This window comes from Gopherus evgoodei, chromosome 2, assembly GCF_007399415.2.
Source record: "Gopherus evgoodei ecotype Sinaloan lineage chromosome 2, rGopEvg1_v1.p, whole genome shotgun sequence".
Taxonomy (NCBI): domain Eukaryota; kingdom Metazoa; phylum Chordata; order Testudines; family Testudinidae; genus Gopherus; species Gopherus evgoodei.
This window is the reverse complement of record NC_044323.1, coordinates 83,132,025-83,148,410: the sequence shown is the minus strand read 5'-3', so window position 1 is coordinate 83,148,410 and position 16,386 is coordinate 83,132,025. Positions and strand designations below refer to the sequence as shown.

The window sequence follows — 16,386 nt, the reverse complement described above, 5'->3', positions numbered from 1 at the left end:
CAGAGTCAGTCTGCCCTGGCATTGAAATGGGGGGGGGCACTAGGACCCTGCGGCAGCAGTTGCTGCAGGGAGGCAGCATGGGGCTGCAGAGGAGAGATAGGGACTCTCTGCTCTGGGGCCAGGAAGGTGCAGGAGGTGCAAGTAAGGGCTGGGGGACACTCAGGGGAGATGGGGGGGAGGGAGGGTGGCAGGTGGGATTGGAGGGAGATCACCCAGGTTATAAACATCTCCGGGCCAGCGGCTTTTTTTTCCTCCGCCACTTTCTGCGCCCCTCGCCCTTGTTACGGCACTGCCCCCCATCACTACGGAGGCCCCCCTGGGAGCAACCAACACAAAGGGAGGGGCTGGGGGGAGTCTCAGCCCAGTCGCCCCCACCCCCAGCTGCGGCTTGAGCCCGGGCCGGGAACCCCTCCCCTCGTTCGGCGGCAGGCCCCGGAAGTGACGCACATGCTGTACGCCAGGCGGGGGGGAGCGGGAGATGGAGACACGTGTAGTTCTGTCCGTCAGGGCAGTTGGAGCGTGGAGGGGCTGTGAGGTGGGGTCCCCCCTGGGCAGGGGGTGAACCCAGCAGCCCCACCCCGCCGCTTGCCTGTGGGTCGCACAGTGAGCCCATATGGGCTGCATGTTGTGCAGGCCTGCCTTAAATATTGCCAAGAACAATGAACACATTCACTAGGAAAATGTCTGGATACCGTTTTATAAAAAAAATTTTTTTAGAGGTGCAAGAAGGAATGGACAGGATTACTTAGCTCCATGGATTGATTGAATTTTCATGGCTTTCCTTGTAGACATGTTGTGAGTAATGGATTGGGAGTCATGAAATTTAATTCTTATCCCAGTTGGGATCTGACTCTCTTGTTTAAGTCACTTAGGCCCTGAAGCTACAACTGTTTAAGCGGAAATAGACCTGCACACATGCTTCAAATAAGTTGTGATTCTGAGCAAATTCCTTAGGCTTTTACTTAATTTTTGCTTTATCGTTGCTCTGGCAAACTCCCATTGATGACATTTGATTAAAAACTAAAGAACGAATGAGGACAATATCACTTCCTTTAATCCATGGGAAGGCAGTGTGGGTTTACCTAAGCAAGGACCAAATCAAAACTCTGAATAAGAACCTAATGGATTTTGTTCCTTGAAAATAGTTTTGTATACTTATCGTCATCTGTTATGTATTGTACCCCCTTTTTTCTCTTGGTCTTTTTGATAATTCTCATAATTGTATTCTAATAAAATAGTTAAGTTCTTTGCCTTAATATTGTTGTAAATATCAAAGATATGATTGGATCCAAAAGTTTTAAAATTGCTTTGGTTCATGTGGACAGAACTATATTTTAGTATTTAAAAGTAAAATCAAAGATGGCAATTCATAATCTTTAAACAGCTGCTGACATTTTTTGTGTACAGTTGAAAAGCTATCATCTCTGAAAGAAATGGACTGGAATGACTTTTTGCAACAAGTGTGCTCACTGATTGACTCCACTGAGAAGAACACAGGGGCAACACGAGCTAAATTGAATTTGCTATGCTATTTGTGCACTGTGGCTGGCCACAAGGAAGTAGCAACCAGGTTAATCAGCTCACAGCTGGTAAGTAGTAAGGTTCCCGGAGAGTCAACATGGTTCACATACCAGCCATTGCAGCAAAAGTCAGCTGCCTTTAGCAATGGTGCCCTTTACTTCTATTTTAAGAAACTGTTGGTATAAAGATGCATGCAGTACAGCCAATTAAGGACAAAGCAATGAAATGTACCAATTAAGTTTCTTGAAAAGAAGTTATGGAGCATTGTCTCTTTTAGACTCCAGATGAATTTTTATGTTTCACTACATTAATAGAGTTAATGAAATAATTATTTAAACAGTCTCCAGCATTAATAGCACCTTGAAATGTTACAAGATGCTATAAATTGTTATTTATAAAAGCTGTAATATAGAGAATTGCTTTTGGAAGAAAAACGTTCATATGTTTCAAATGTTCATGAAAATGTTAGACAATCCTCCTTAACCATACTTTTTATAGATGGTAAACATGTTTTCTAAAGCATGTACAACTATTAAGGAAACAAACTGTGTGTGGCAATTAGTTTTGCTGGTCTCTGGGTGGTGGCTTTATTCATTTTTCAGTCTTGGGTTGCAAAAATAGCAAAAACTTGCACTTCCCTTCTTTGTATTTTAACTATGGAAGTAATCTACACACTCTCAGAATTATTATTTTAGAAGGCAGCTTATTATATTATAAGCTTATAGCTTTGAATTTTGAGTTTTTTTCCCCTTGAGTTTATTTTCTTTGACTGAAGGCCAATTTCAATCATGGCCTGATTTCCCCTTATTTACGTGTGCCACTAACTCCACTGAAGTCAAATTTTGCCCTCACTAAAGTAATTGCAATTATAGTGGAGTAATAAGGGCAGAGTTTTCCCCACACATGCATTAGACAAAATAAGATCATAACAGTTGGAGACAGACATATTAGATCATAAGGTCTGTGAGAGGGCTGGAAACAGTCCTGCCAGATGGTGTGTGGAATACTCAGTTGATATTAGACTTGATATTAGCCAAGACAATTGTATTGCAGAGTAACAGAGAATTTGTAGGCTGATAGGTTGGTTTGTTTTAGTTGAGATGAATAGCCTTTCCAAATTTTTGTCACTAGTCTGTTTTACCTTTGTGTGTATGTTGGCAATCACAAGTTTCCTAGTATATATATATATATTTTTTTAATCTGGGAATATATTTTTAAGCAAAACTTCAAATTTTTTTTTTGAACACTAGGAACATAAAATTTGAAGATTTTTTTCCAAACTGTCAGTACATCCTTTTGAATCAATGGGTTTTAAACAGCACCCGAGGTCTTTTGTAGTCAAGTCCAAAATAGACATTTAAAAAAAACTAAATAAATATTTTTCATAAGACTTACATCTTTATTCTCATACATGAACAGGGAATTTCTGAGAAATAAAAATGTGTTTTTATCTACTCCTTATTCTAGTTCCCATTGTTAATACAACAGTTGCGGGCAGCTCCAAATTGGGATATGTAAGTAACAAACGTCTTACAAATAATTTATTCAAATGCTGATTGTTGCTGAATATTTTACAGGGCATACTTAAGCATCTGCTGTGGTTTACCTTGAAAGAGGAATGATCACAGACATTATACAATATAGTGGTATATGTAGTGATTTGAATTTCTTCAGTACATCAAGCCTAATAAGATCCATTACATTTTAGCCACTACCAGTTTTAACCTGGTGATTTTACTTATTTTTAAAATTAATAAATAAATGTATTCTAAGAGTTGCTTCATTTGATTTAATTAATGATATTTAGATAAGGGAAGAATAACTTAATCTTTCTCCATTTCTTTTATAAATTGGATATGCTGTTAGATTTATTCAGGAAAATATTTTTTTTCTCAACAATAATATGCAAAACTGAGTAGAATAAATAAAGGATCTGAAATTACATCTACAAATTCTATAATGTAGTGCAGGGGTTCCCAACGCGGTGCCCACAGGGACATGTAAATGTGCCCGCGTCCTGGCCGGCAGTGGAGCATCCGCCAAAATGCCGCCGAATTTCTGCGGCATTTTAGTAGCAATGCTTCTCGATGACGCTGCTTGCCACCGACAAGCGACGTCATCAAGAGGCGTCACTGCCGAAATGCCACTGAAATTCGGCGGCATTTCGGCGGATGCTCAACCGCCGCCACGGTCCTTCGTCTGGTGCCTGCTAGATGAAAAAGTTGGGGGCCACTAATGTAGTGTATTAAAAATCCCCAAACAAACTGACCCCTCCCATAACTAAGTATAATATCCATAATGACAGCAAACATGAAGCAAACTTGTCAATAATTATAATGGAATAGTGCCCTCTGCTGGTTATTTTATAGAAAGCTTGGTTTTTATTTTATTTTTTTTTTAAATTGAAAAAGTAGTTTTAACTCTCAGCTAAAGGTAATTTTCTCACATGCTCTTCATTTCTGGCAGTGGAATCTATTTTGATAACTGGAGTCAAAAATTTTGAATGACTTACGATGGCTTTTCTGTATGTTAAACAAATGTAGATGAGTGTGATTAATGAATAATTTAGATAATATTCATACTAACATACGCTTTATTGTATGAAGAGAAGAATCAATATATTTTGCACAGGTAATTGCCTAAGTCATAATCGATTGAGCTACTGAAATAAAATGCTGTTTAAAGGTCAATGGATAAAGTGTCTACGAAAAAATTCTGGGCTTTTGCTACTGTAAAATTGTGCTTCAAAATGGCGTACACTTAGCACTGTATACTCTGTACAATACACCATTATAATTAAAGTAGGATCTTGAACCTGTTTTTTTTTTTTCTTTTCATGAAGCTAACAAATGTATTTAATTCGCAGACGTGCCAAAGTAGCAAGAGTGATTGCTTTACTGGCATTGCATACAACTGAACTTAAAGAAAATGTACCTGTTACTGAGGTAACTTATCTTTTGATTATTTAAGTTGCCAAAAATTCAGAAGACTATATTGATATTTTTATTTGCAAACTCAGAAATTTTCACAGCTTTTATTGAACTCTGCTTTATTTCCCCCACCAAATGTGAAAATGGACACATAGTGCATCCTATTAACTAAATGTATACTTCCATGTTGTAATATATTTATGCTATATTTGTGGTTGTTCCAAATATATTTTGGCAGAACTGCAATATTTACAGCCTTTTTCATAAGCTCAGTTTTGCAGGTATTTGTTAGTAGGCTATCACAACACTTCTTTACTGAAGTTTGGAATAATATAAAAGGTATATGATGGATTTCTGTATAGTCAGTTATCCTCAAAGGTGATTATTATTACTATTGTTTTAAAGAAAACAAAATAAATTTGAAAACTAAATTCCGGAAAAAGGATATAGGGATGGGACTCAGTTTGCCATTCCTCCACCACCACCTGTTCCAGAACATAATATTGCAAGGGAAAATCATTTAGTACGGAGAACAAACAAATGTTTTTATTCCCTACCATTTACACTTTTGAATCTTTTATAAATTTTTACATACTGATGGATAGCTGACATGACTTAATCAGAAGACTGATTAAACACATATGTTTCATTCTAATTTTACTATTTGCATATGGCACATGTACATTGGCTCCCACCAAGTTCAGGAGTTTTATCATTCATGTTTATCTAAAGTGTTTTAAGGTTGATGTGATTTCTACAAAAACAGTGAAATTCAACAGCTGAAGAGATTTTCATGTATAGCTCTTATTATTCAGTGGACATCAGCACATGAACAGCACAGCTGCTAAAATTTCTCAACACAAATACACATCCACATTATACAGATCTGGCATCAGGAGAGAGTTTTAGCACCTTAGGCATACACAGTCATTGGTTAATCAATAGCTAACTACATATCTAGCACTACAGTTTTCATAGTCTATTTTTATTATTTCAGGTGCCTTCTTCTGGATGCACCATACAGAACATTTTGCCTACTCATTTCATTATTATCTATAATAATAATCTTTATATAGCATTTTGTGACATGTTTGTCTTCTGAGAAAGATGAGAATTCTACTGGGTAATTTTGAAATCTTATTCCACAATTCCTGGCAATATTTTTGTAAAATAACACATCAGAAATAGGAGAGACTCTAGATTATTTCAAATGCTTGCACTGTTACCAGCTGCATTCTACCTGAATTCCAGGTTGCAATGTCAGTGTCACTTTTAACTTTTCTCTCAGATATGGCAATGTTTTCTGATATTAGTTTAATGAAACCAGAGACGTTAAAGGATAGTTCCAAGATACACATACAGTTTTTGGTTTCAGGTATTTGCCTAGGAAATCTTTATATCCAGTAGATTAATAATGAAAGCACATATGGCTAGCCATTTCCCATCAAATTAGTATAGCAAATAAGTTATCCCATCTAAAGTGTGGAATAACAAACACTCATGAAACATACTTCCATTAAGTGGTTTTAAAGGAAGAAATTGAACAGTTGTTGCACTGAGCTAATACTACCTTTTGTCCAGACTACATCCCATTCTAGTGATCTTCCATATAAATTAAAAAAGCCCATAGATTGGAGAGTATGGATGAATTCCAAACAGCAACCATTCAGTAGTTTTGTCTTGGGTCCAAACACTTTTATTTGGGGCACATTCAAACTGAAGAGCTATTGTCATTGTCATTTCCAGAGCCATCTGGTATCTGGATCAGATAATTTTTAATATCTCTGGTGGACTAGCTGGGAAAATGTGTACTATGTTAACGTTTATCCCCAGATTGTATGTACAAGATTGTTCATAAGATGTTAGCTACTCTACGCCTAATGATAGTTTATTCTAAATAAGTTTTTCCAAAGAAGAATTTTATTTTCAGTCACCTACAGATTAAAAGTATTGTTCAGCTTTAATAAACATATTGTGAGACCAGACAGTTGACCCATCCTAGGAGAATCCAGTGCAAACATTTTGATGTCTTCAAGTAATCTGTAAATATATACTTTTAAAAACATTTAAAACTATATGAAGAACTGGTTGACTTTCCAAAGTAAGGTTGGCTCAGTAGAGGAAGAGTAGGAGGGAGCTGTCAGATCTTTAGACCTGCAGAGCTCTAAGTGGTGCCTGCTGTGGTGCCTATTGAGTCATCGCAGCAGTGTCAGAGCTGGATAGTCTGACTTTGAAGAACATAAATACCAGTAACTTTTAAAATATATTTTTTAATATTGGGAATCTTTGGTTTATTTTCCTCAAACTGACATTGGCTAGCTCCTGCACTGATACCATGTGAACTGAGTGCACATACCGGCAGGGCACTGTGGTTCAGATGTAACCACAAATTCATGCTGTGGTTGAGTGATGTTTTCTGAAGCGTAAGCACAGTTTTGAGATGTTTGATGATAATTCTATGCCCTTGAGATATTAAAAATAATCCTTTCAAAATTACACTCTGAATTGTATTAAAAAATAATACTCCTTGTCTCCATATGAGCCAGTTAATGCTTCAGTTAGAACTCTGAGATAGCTGTCTTGATGAAGCAAGTTGCATGCTGGGGTGTCACAACAGGCTGAAGCCAGCCAGAACATCTTGGGGGATCTATGCCTAATGTGAAGTGACTGGTCTCAGTCCGGTTCCCAGAGAGTGATTATCCCCATCACAAAACCTAACACTGGTGGCCCTGGTTCGTACTTGTTTTGACAATCTTTGCTGAGAGGCCAGGGTCTTAAGGGCTTGAATCCACATGGTTAAAGTCAATGTGGGCTTTTTTATTGACTTTAATAGGAGCAGGATCAAGCCCTGAATGGGCGTAGAGACTTAATCTATCTCCTTGCTCTTAGAAATAGTCACTTCAGGATAAGGTTGATTCCACTGGATGGGATAATATTGTCAATCTTTAACTGTGTGTGTGTGTGTGTGTGTGTGTGTGTGTGTGTGTGTGTGGTGAATAGAGGATTTCAGTCTGGCACATTTCCCAAATGTTAGTCAAGCACACATTGAGAGGGGAAACAAATCATCCCTTCTAAATTTCTGTATGCACAATATCCCTCTGTTGTTTGTTTGAGGAGTTCAGTACCTTTTGATAAAAGTTTGCAAAGTTCAGTATTCAAGGCGACCCTCAAAGAACAGTTTGTTTTTGTTGTTTAAACAGCCACCAGAGGTCGCTCTAACACAAAAAAGAAATATAAGAAAAAAATAGGTCCTCACTCAATTTGAATCTTAAATTGAAACAGACTAGGCAGAGGTTTACTGTGGACTACATATTTTACTGCGGTGTATGGGGTGCCCAGGGAGGAGTAGTACCTCTGATGGGTCGACTTGTCGTACCCCTTTGGGGGTAGTCCGTCCACTTTGGTCCCCACCTGTCACTCAGCTCTCGCCTGTGGCTCCAAATAGCTGCAGCATGCACAGTGGCCACACCCTGGGCAACGGCTTCAACAGGCCGGCCAAACCAGGTGAGTGTAACTGATGGGACCAAGCTCTCAGTGAATTAGGGATATGCCTACCCCCCATGCGATGTCAGCTGCGGCGGACTGGGCGAAAGAGATCACTATGATCCAACGGCCAAGAAAGTGGAAAGCGAAGGGCTTGACGAGGCACAAAAGACGTCAAGACCATCCACTCCAGCCAAAGAAGTTACCAGTCGTGACTTTTTTTGTACCATTGGTGTTTGACTTCTAAGGTTGAGAGAGTGGGATTGCTCCCATGCAATGGCTCTACCACTTAAAAAGCTTTCACGCACAGGTCCTGTGCAAATCATCAAATATCATCATACCACCCAAGTCCTGTGGCAATGGGGGAGGGGCAAAGTGACAGGTGGAGGTTACCACTGGGAGTCGTAGTCCCAATCCTGCACACGGGCGGCCTTTGGATAAGTGGTCGTCCAGCTCTGTACTTGGGGCAGCAGAGTTGCCCGGCAGCATCCCAGACATCTGAGCAGCCCTCTTTAGGATAGCACTGCTCACTCTAGTAAGGCAGGTTCCTAGAAAAGGTGGCCTAAAAATTGCCTCCCCTACAACAGCTGGCGAGCAAGCCGCGGCTGGCAGTTTAACCAAATCTATAGCTGAAACCAAAAGAAAAATTTGAGACCTTACTATTGTGTATGGAATTGTTCATACCCTCATGGATCGAGAAGCTGTTGCAAGACCTGAGAGAAGGACAGCACTCATTGCTCGAAGACTAGCCTGCTACAACATTGATATAGCGGCATTAAGCAAAACAAGATTGCCTGGGGAAAGTTTCTTGAGCGAACCATGAAGTGGTTACACCTTCCCCTGGAAGGGTAAGACTGAAACAGGGGACAGAATACATGGAGTTGGTCTGGCAATAAAAACCTCATTGATGCATTAACTCCCAGACCTTCCAGTGGGTATCAATGAAAGATTGCTGAAACTACGCTTCCCACTAAATGCCAAACGTCATGCCACCTTCATTAGTGCATATGCACCGACTCTTAACATGCTTAGACAACTCCAAAGGAACAATTCTATGAAGATCTCGACAGACTGATCAAGGCCACACCTGTAATAAACTACTCCTACTTGGAGGTTTCCATGCCTGAGTCGGGGCTGACAACGCAAACTGGAAAGGAATAATGGGGCCACATGGTGTAGGCAAAACAAACAGCAATCGACTACTCCTTTTGAGCCTTTGTTCTGAAAATGACCTGACCAATACCAACACTCTGTTCCAACAAGCGGATAAATACAAAATGAGGTGGATGCACCCTAGGTCCAAATAGTGGCATCTGATAGATTATGCCATTGTCAGAAGGCGAGACATCCGAGACATAATGATCACCAGAGTAATGCGAAGCGCAGAGTGCTGGACAGACCACAGATTAGTCAGAAGGTCTCCAACTTTACTTTGCTCCTTCTCAGCACAAACGCTTTCAATGCTTTCAACATAGCCAAACTGAAGGATGCTCAGTGTTTCAACAACTTTCAGAAGAGTCTTGATGACAAACTGACATCCCACGGACAACTGATCGGTACTGCAACCGAGAAGTGCGACCAATTCAAGCAGATGTTGACTGACACAGCATTAACATCTCTTGGACCAAAGAAAAGAACACATCAGGATTGGTTTGAGAACCAAGAAGAAATATGCTCAGCTCTGGAAGTAAAGAGAAAAGCCTTTATCAAATGGCAGAATGATCCTGCCTCAGTCTCCAAACGGGACCATTTCAAGTACCTTCCGAGCAAAACACAGAAAGACCTCTTTCAGACACGAGACAGCTGGTGGGAGAGCAAAGCCAAAGAAATGGAGCACTATACTGAGACCCACAACTCAAAGATGTTCTTCAGTGCTATTAAGACTGTCTGTGGACCTTCTAAACTAAGGACCACCCCCACTGCTCTCATCAGACAACACAATGCTGATTTAAAGATAAAGAAGGCATCAATGAAAGATGGCAAGAACACTTTTTAGCAACCTTCTCAATAGACCATCAACCGTGAATAATAATATCCTCAATGAAATTCCACAACAACCTGCTCTGACAGATCTTGACTCTCTCTACCCACTATAGATGAGATTAAGAGAGCTATTAGCCAGATGAGTTCAGGAAAAGCTCCTGGAAAAGATGGGATACCAGCAGAGAGATACAAAGCAGCAGGTCCAGCAGCACTAGCAGCATTACACAGGGTGATCATCAGCATCTGGGAGGATGAAAACATACCACAGGACCTCCGTGACGCTACTATTGTCTCTCTTTTCAAGAACAAAGGCAGCAGAGCAGAATGTGGAAATTTATAGAGGCATATCCCTCCTCTCCGTTGGAGGGAAAATCATCGCCCGCATCATCTTGAACCGCCTAATAGCCAGTATTTCTGAGGCAAATCTACCTGAAAGTCAATGTGGTTTTTGACTTGGACGGAGCACAGTCGACATGGTGTTTGCTGTCAGACAAATACAAGAGAAGTGCATTGAACAAAACATGCACCTGTATGCTGTCTTCATAGATCTGACAAAGGCATTTGATACCATCAACAGGGAAGCCCTTAGGATTATTCTAACATGACTTGGCTGCCCAAGAAAATTTGTCCAGATTATACGCCTTTTTCATGATAGCATGACAGGTGAAGTATTGTTTGATGGAGCCACATCTGCCCCCTTCAGCATCACCAATGGCGTGAAACAAGGATGTGTTCTCGCTCCTGTCTTATTTAACCTGTTCTTTGCATGCGTCCTCAACCATGCAATGAAAGATCTGGATCGAGATATATATTTGAAATACTGGCACGATGGTTCACTTTTTGACCTCCATCGCCTAAATGCAAAGACTAAGACAGTGCAGAAACTCCTTCTTGAGGCACTCTTTGCTGACGACTGTGCCCTCATGGCTCCACTGATACTGATCTTCAGCACATTGTCAACAAGTTTGCCGGGGCCTTGCAATTCTTCGGACTAACTATCAGCCTCGGAAAGACAGAAGTTCTCCATCAACCTGTACCTGGATCAAATGTTTCTGTCCCAAGTATCTCCATTGATGGCACTCAGCTTAAAGTAGTGGAGAACTTTAAATACCTGGGTAGTGTCATATCCAGTGACGGATCACTGGATAATGAGATCAACGCACGACTATCCAAAGCAAGCCAGGCACTTGGCTATCTGCGTGTCAAAGTTTTAAACCACCACAACATCCAGATGTCAACAAAACTGCTTGTGTACAGAACATATGAACATAAGAACGGCCGTACTGGGTCAGACCAAAGGTCCATCTAGCCCAATATCTGTCTACCGACAGTGGCCAATGCCAGGTGCCCCAGAGGGAGTGAAGCTAACAGGCAGTGATCAAGTGATCTCTCTCCTGCCATCCATCATCTCCATCCTCTGATGAACAGAGGCTAGGTACATCATTCTTTACCCTTCCTGGCTAATAGCCATTTATGGACTTAGCCACCATCAATTTATCCAGTTCCATTTTAAACATTGTTATAGTCCCAGACTTCACAACCTGCTCAGGTAAGGAGTTCCACAAGTTGACTGTGCGCTGTGTGAAGAAGAACTTCCTTTTATTTGTTTTAAACTTGCTACCTATTAATTGCAGTAACTTTGTATGTTTGTTAGCCCTGGTCTACACTATGTGGTTAGGTCAAATTTGGCCATGTCAGGTTGATTTTATAAGCAATGTGTCTACACAACGAACCCCATTCTGTCTACCTAAAGGGCTCTTAAAATAGACTACTGTATTTGAGGCCGTCCCTAGCTATTGTGGTTCCCTATGCAGCCCCAGGCCTCGGCAGGGGGGCTGTGTGGGGCCCTGCCCCAGGCCTCCATGGGGGACATGGGTGGGGTGGGGGGGCTGGCCACTTCATGCAAGAAGTGGAGTGACCCGGCTCCAGCCTGCTCAGTTCCCAGGCTTCTGGGGAGGGAGGAACCGCCCCCCAACACTCGCCAGCGGCCTTTTTCAAAGCCTCTCTGATGCGCAGCATGCCTAGCTGTGTTCTTCTAATCACCCTGGTGTCTGAATGCTCAAAATCAGCTGCCAGGCAACTTGCCTCAACCTCCCACCCTGCCATAAACTTCACCCCCTTAGTCTCTCATATATTATGGACCACACAGCAAGCAACGATAACGATGGGAATACTGGTTGCGCTGAGGTCCAACCTAGTCAGCAAACAGTGCCAGTGAGCTTTTAAATGTCCAAAGGCACATTCTACCACCATTCTGTGCTTGCTCAGCCTATAGTTGAACTGCTCCTTACACAGGCAGCCTGGACAGTAGTATGGCTTCATGGACCATGGAAGCAAGGTGTAGGCTGGAACTCCAAGGAAAACTATTGGCATTTCAACATCCCCAACAGTAATTTTCTGGTCTAGGAAGTAAGTCCCTTCTTGTAGCTGCTCGAACAGTCCAGAGTTCCTAAAGATGCGAGTGTCATGCACCTTTCCTGGCCATCGAGAGGTCATCGAGTCCAGTCCCCTGCCCTCATGGCAGGACCAAATACTGTCTAGACCATCCCTAAATGTCTGTCTTCTAGGGATGGTCTAGACAGTATTTGGTCCTGCCATGAGGGCAGGGGACTGGACTCGATGACCTCTCGAGGTCCCTTCCAGTCCTAGAGTCTATGAGTCTGTCCCACATTGATGTCAGTGAAATATCACTTGTGATCCATCAGTGCTTGCAGCACCATTGAGAAGTACCCCTTGCAGTTTATGTACTGGAGGGGTGGTGCCAAGATAGGGATATGCATTCCGTTTATCGCCCCACCACAGTTAGGGAACCCCATTTCAGCAAAGCCATCCACTATAACTTGCACATTTCCCAGAGTCATTACCCTTGCTAGAAGAAGGTTAGTGATTGCATTGGCTACTTGAATCACAGCAGCTCCCACAGTAAATTTGCCCACTCCAAGTTGATTCCTGACTGACCTGTAGCAGTCAGGCATTGCAGGCTTCCACAGGGCTATCACCACTCGCTTCTCAACTGTCAGGGCAGCGCTCGTCTTGGTATTCCTGTGCTTCAGGGCGGGGGAAAGCACCTCAAAGTTCTAGGAAAGTGGCCTTATGCATGCGACAGTTTCACAGCCACTGTGAATCACCCCATGACCCGCAACGCTATGCGGTCCCACCAGTCTGTGCTTGTTTGCCGGGCCCAGAATTGGCATTGCATTGTATCAGCCTGCCCCACTGCTGCCATGATGTCTCAATTGCCACATCCTGTGCTTTCAGGAACATCTGTGTCCATGTCCTCTTTACAGTCATCCTCATGCTGGTGACTCCTGTTCAGGTTCTGCACATATTATTGGATAATGCGTGAGGTGTTTACTATGCTCACAACAGCAGCGGTGAGTGGGCTCATGCTTGCCATGCTATGGCATCTGCATGGGCAACCCAGGAAAGAAGACGCAAAAGATTGTCTGCTGCTGCTTTCGTGAAGGGAGGGAGGGGAGACTGATGACATGTACCCAAAACCACCCGCAGCAATGTTTTTTCCCCATCAGGCATTGAGAGCTTAACCCAGAATTCCAGTGGGCAGTGGGGACTGTGGGATCGCTACCCAGAGTGCACCACTCTGAGTCAATGCTAGCCATGATATTGAGGACACACCCTGCCGATTTAATGTGCTTAGTGGGGACACACACAATTGACTATAAAATTGCTTTCTCAAGATCAACTTCTATAAAATCAACCTAATTTTGTAGTGTAGATATACCCTTAGTGTCATATACCCCTAACCACTTGTGTCATTTGCTTGTTGTGACTTGTCTCTTAGATTATAATCTCTTTAGTACAGAGATTGTCAATTACTGTTACTAGTATAGTGCCTAGCATAGTGAGTCCATGGCCTGGTTGAAGATGTCTAGGTGTAACTGCAATATGAATGTTGTTCATACACATACGTGAATATCTGATGCTTTGTACAATGGTTATATTCAAATCTGGACATTAGTGACTATCTTTCCAGCACAATCAAGACAGCCACTTTTAATATTATTGGTTCCACTGGGGTTTGTGCTAATCGAGGGGATTTCACTTTACTAACCAAATGTCTCAAAAAATGCATTTCCTACCTATAAAATTAGTTACTGCAATTCACCTTCAACAGTCTGGCATAATGGAGTTTATTAACTGGTCTTGGATAAATGGCAGGCAGACATATCAATCAAAAGACCAAAATTTCCTAGCCAGAATGAGTCTCCTCTGACAGGGATTCATGGATTGGTCCAGAAAAAGTCTTTCCAGGAAGTAAATAAACTGGAAATCTACTCTTGTTTCTGCACTACAGTTCCATCAGTCCAAACAAATGGGGCTCTACGAAGTTCTAAGTCAGAGCCTAACAAGTGCAATGGAGAACTTGAAAATTTATTTAGCTACTGTGCTCAGAAAGTTATACTACCGAATGGAGCTTTAGGTGCATTTTTATGATTGATTACATGATCAAAGCTGAATTCACCTTCATAAAAGGCACACTCACTTAATTAGAACTGTTGCTAGGGAGCACATTACATTCATTGCATTTCTGTCAATCAGCAGAATGGTACATCTTCCCCATTAAAATGGCATGGCTGGTGTTGTCTAGTATGGTCTCATACAATAGCCCCAAATAAGTTGGTATCTTTTTATGAAGGTGGTGATTTAGTGGGTGATGAAGAACTATATCGTTAGGATCCTATTTTTCAGTGACGGAATACTTGAATTTCTCACGGATGAAGTGGTATCTGTAAAAGACTGTTCTATGTATTTGATCCTTCATTGAGTATTCTGACCATAACCTGTATTCCTGTTAAATCCTCTATTGTGAAAACATCTTCTGCCTCCATAGTAAATGTATGACAAAGTCAAGGTCACTAGTACAACAGGGAAAATTATGAATATGATTCGGAGGAGGAGTAGGGGTTGCATGCCTCACTCAGCGTGCTCTCTATGCACAGCAATCTGTGGACAGGGCATGGATAGCTACGGCATAGATCTTCTTGTTCTTTCCCTCCTCCTTCATGAAGGTGGGGTCACATAAAAGCTCTTTGGCCAAAGCTGTTCCCATGTAGGAATTCCACAACCACTCTGTAGGGCTGTGTGTGTGTAATATCTTTTTACTCACTCCCAGGCATCTGCCCAGCTGCTCAAACCAGGTGCAGGGCTCAGAATTTCTTCCTTTAGAATACAGAAGTGTTTGTATTCCCTGATGTCTTCAGTTGTACTCAAGATCAAAGAGTATTCTTGGCTTGCAAACTACAATTTTATCTTTAATATTTCAAACCTGTATGGTGCTTTTTGAGCAAAATTAAGCTTAATTAAAAATAAAAAGTACCATGTGTTCTTAGATTCCTGCAATGCCAAGGTCTTATTAGCTCAGATAGTAATGTACAATGAGGTACGTGTGATTGAGATAATTCCATATTTTGAGTGTGAACAGTACTTTATATTTGGTTGTGGATATTACTTGTCAAATTAAAACTTAGGTATCTGTTTGTCTGACATTTATTCCCTTTTCCTTTCTAATAGATGCTTTAGTGAACTTTTATAGGGATTTACATTGTTGTATCAACTCAGGAAAGGGATCTGACACTCAATGAAAAGCCTCAGCAAAATGTGTAGCTGTGGTCAAAAAAAACAGTATGTGCAAGGAACTGGATGGAGAATAATACAGAAAAAGATACAATGCTATTATATAAATCAGTGGCACGGCCTCATCTGGAATACTGTGTGCAGTATTGCCCATCCCATATTAAAAGGATATTGAAGAATTAGAGGGTATTCAGAGAAGGGCAGTGAGAATGACTAGGAATATGGAAAACCTCTTGAAGAGAGATTGAAAATAAAGGGATTGTTTTCTTTTAGAAAGGAGACAAGGCTGGTGTGTATGTGTTAGTGTGTGTGTGTATAGTGAATGGTATACAGGCGGTAGATTGGAACTTCTGTTATCCCTGTCTCATAACACAAAAACAAGGGGACATTCAATGAAATTAAAAGACGTATTCTAAACTGATAAGAGGAAATACTTATTCACTCAATGTGAAATTAGACTGTTAAACTCATTGCTACATGATGTCATTGAAAGCAGAAATTTATCAAGTTTCAAAGAGGGATTGGGATTTACCTGGATAACCAGAACATCCAGAGCAGTGATACTTTGGCTCCTGAAGCACTGATGTCTAATTAGTGATCAGGGTTACCCGAAAGAACCACAGTATTTTGAATTAGAGCTGTCAATTAATTATAGTTAACTCACATGATTAACTCAAAAAATTAATCGTGATTAATTGGACTGTTAACCAGTTGAAATTTATTAAATATTTTGGATCATTTTCTAAATTTTCAAATATATCTATTTCAGTTACAACACAGAATATAAAGTGTACATGATCAATAGCATGATTAATTTTTTTAATTACATTTCTGAAGGATTATAAAACCTCATATTTCAGGTATTAAGCCAATC

General features: G+C 41.0%; 1 protein-coding gene across 6 annotated transcripts in view; it reads left to right on the top strand.

Moving 5' to 3' along the window:
- ULK4 (unc-51 like kinase 4) overlaps positions 1-16,386 on the top strand; it is a 447,445-nt gene that overhangs the window by 51,683 nt on the left and 379,376 nt on the right. For all 6 annotated transcript variants that reach the window (XR_003998867.1, XM_030551188.1, XM_030551184.1 and 3 more), the window contains exons 15-17: positions 1,408-1,589; positions 2,989-3,035; positions 4,388-4,466. Coding sequence is in view for 5 of the 6 variants with exons in the window: in XM_030551188.1 (XP_030407048.1) it covers positions 1,408-1,589; positions 2,989-3,035; positions 4,388-4,466 (308 nt within the window). In the remaining variant the exon portion in view is untranslated. The remainder of the gene's footprint in view (positions 1-1,407; positions 1,590-2,988; positions 3,036-4,387; positions 4,467-16,386) is intronic.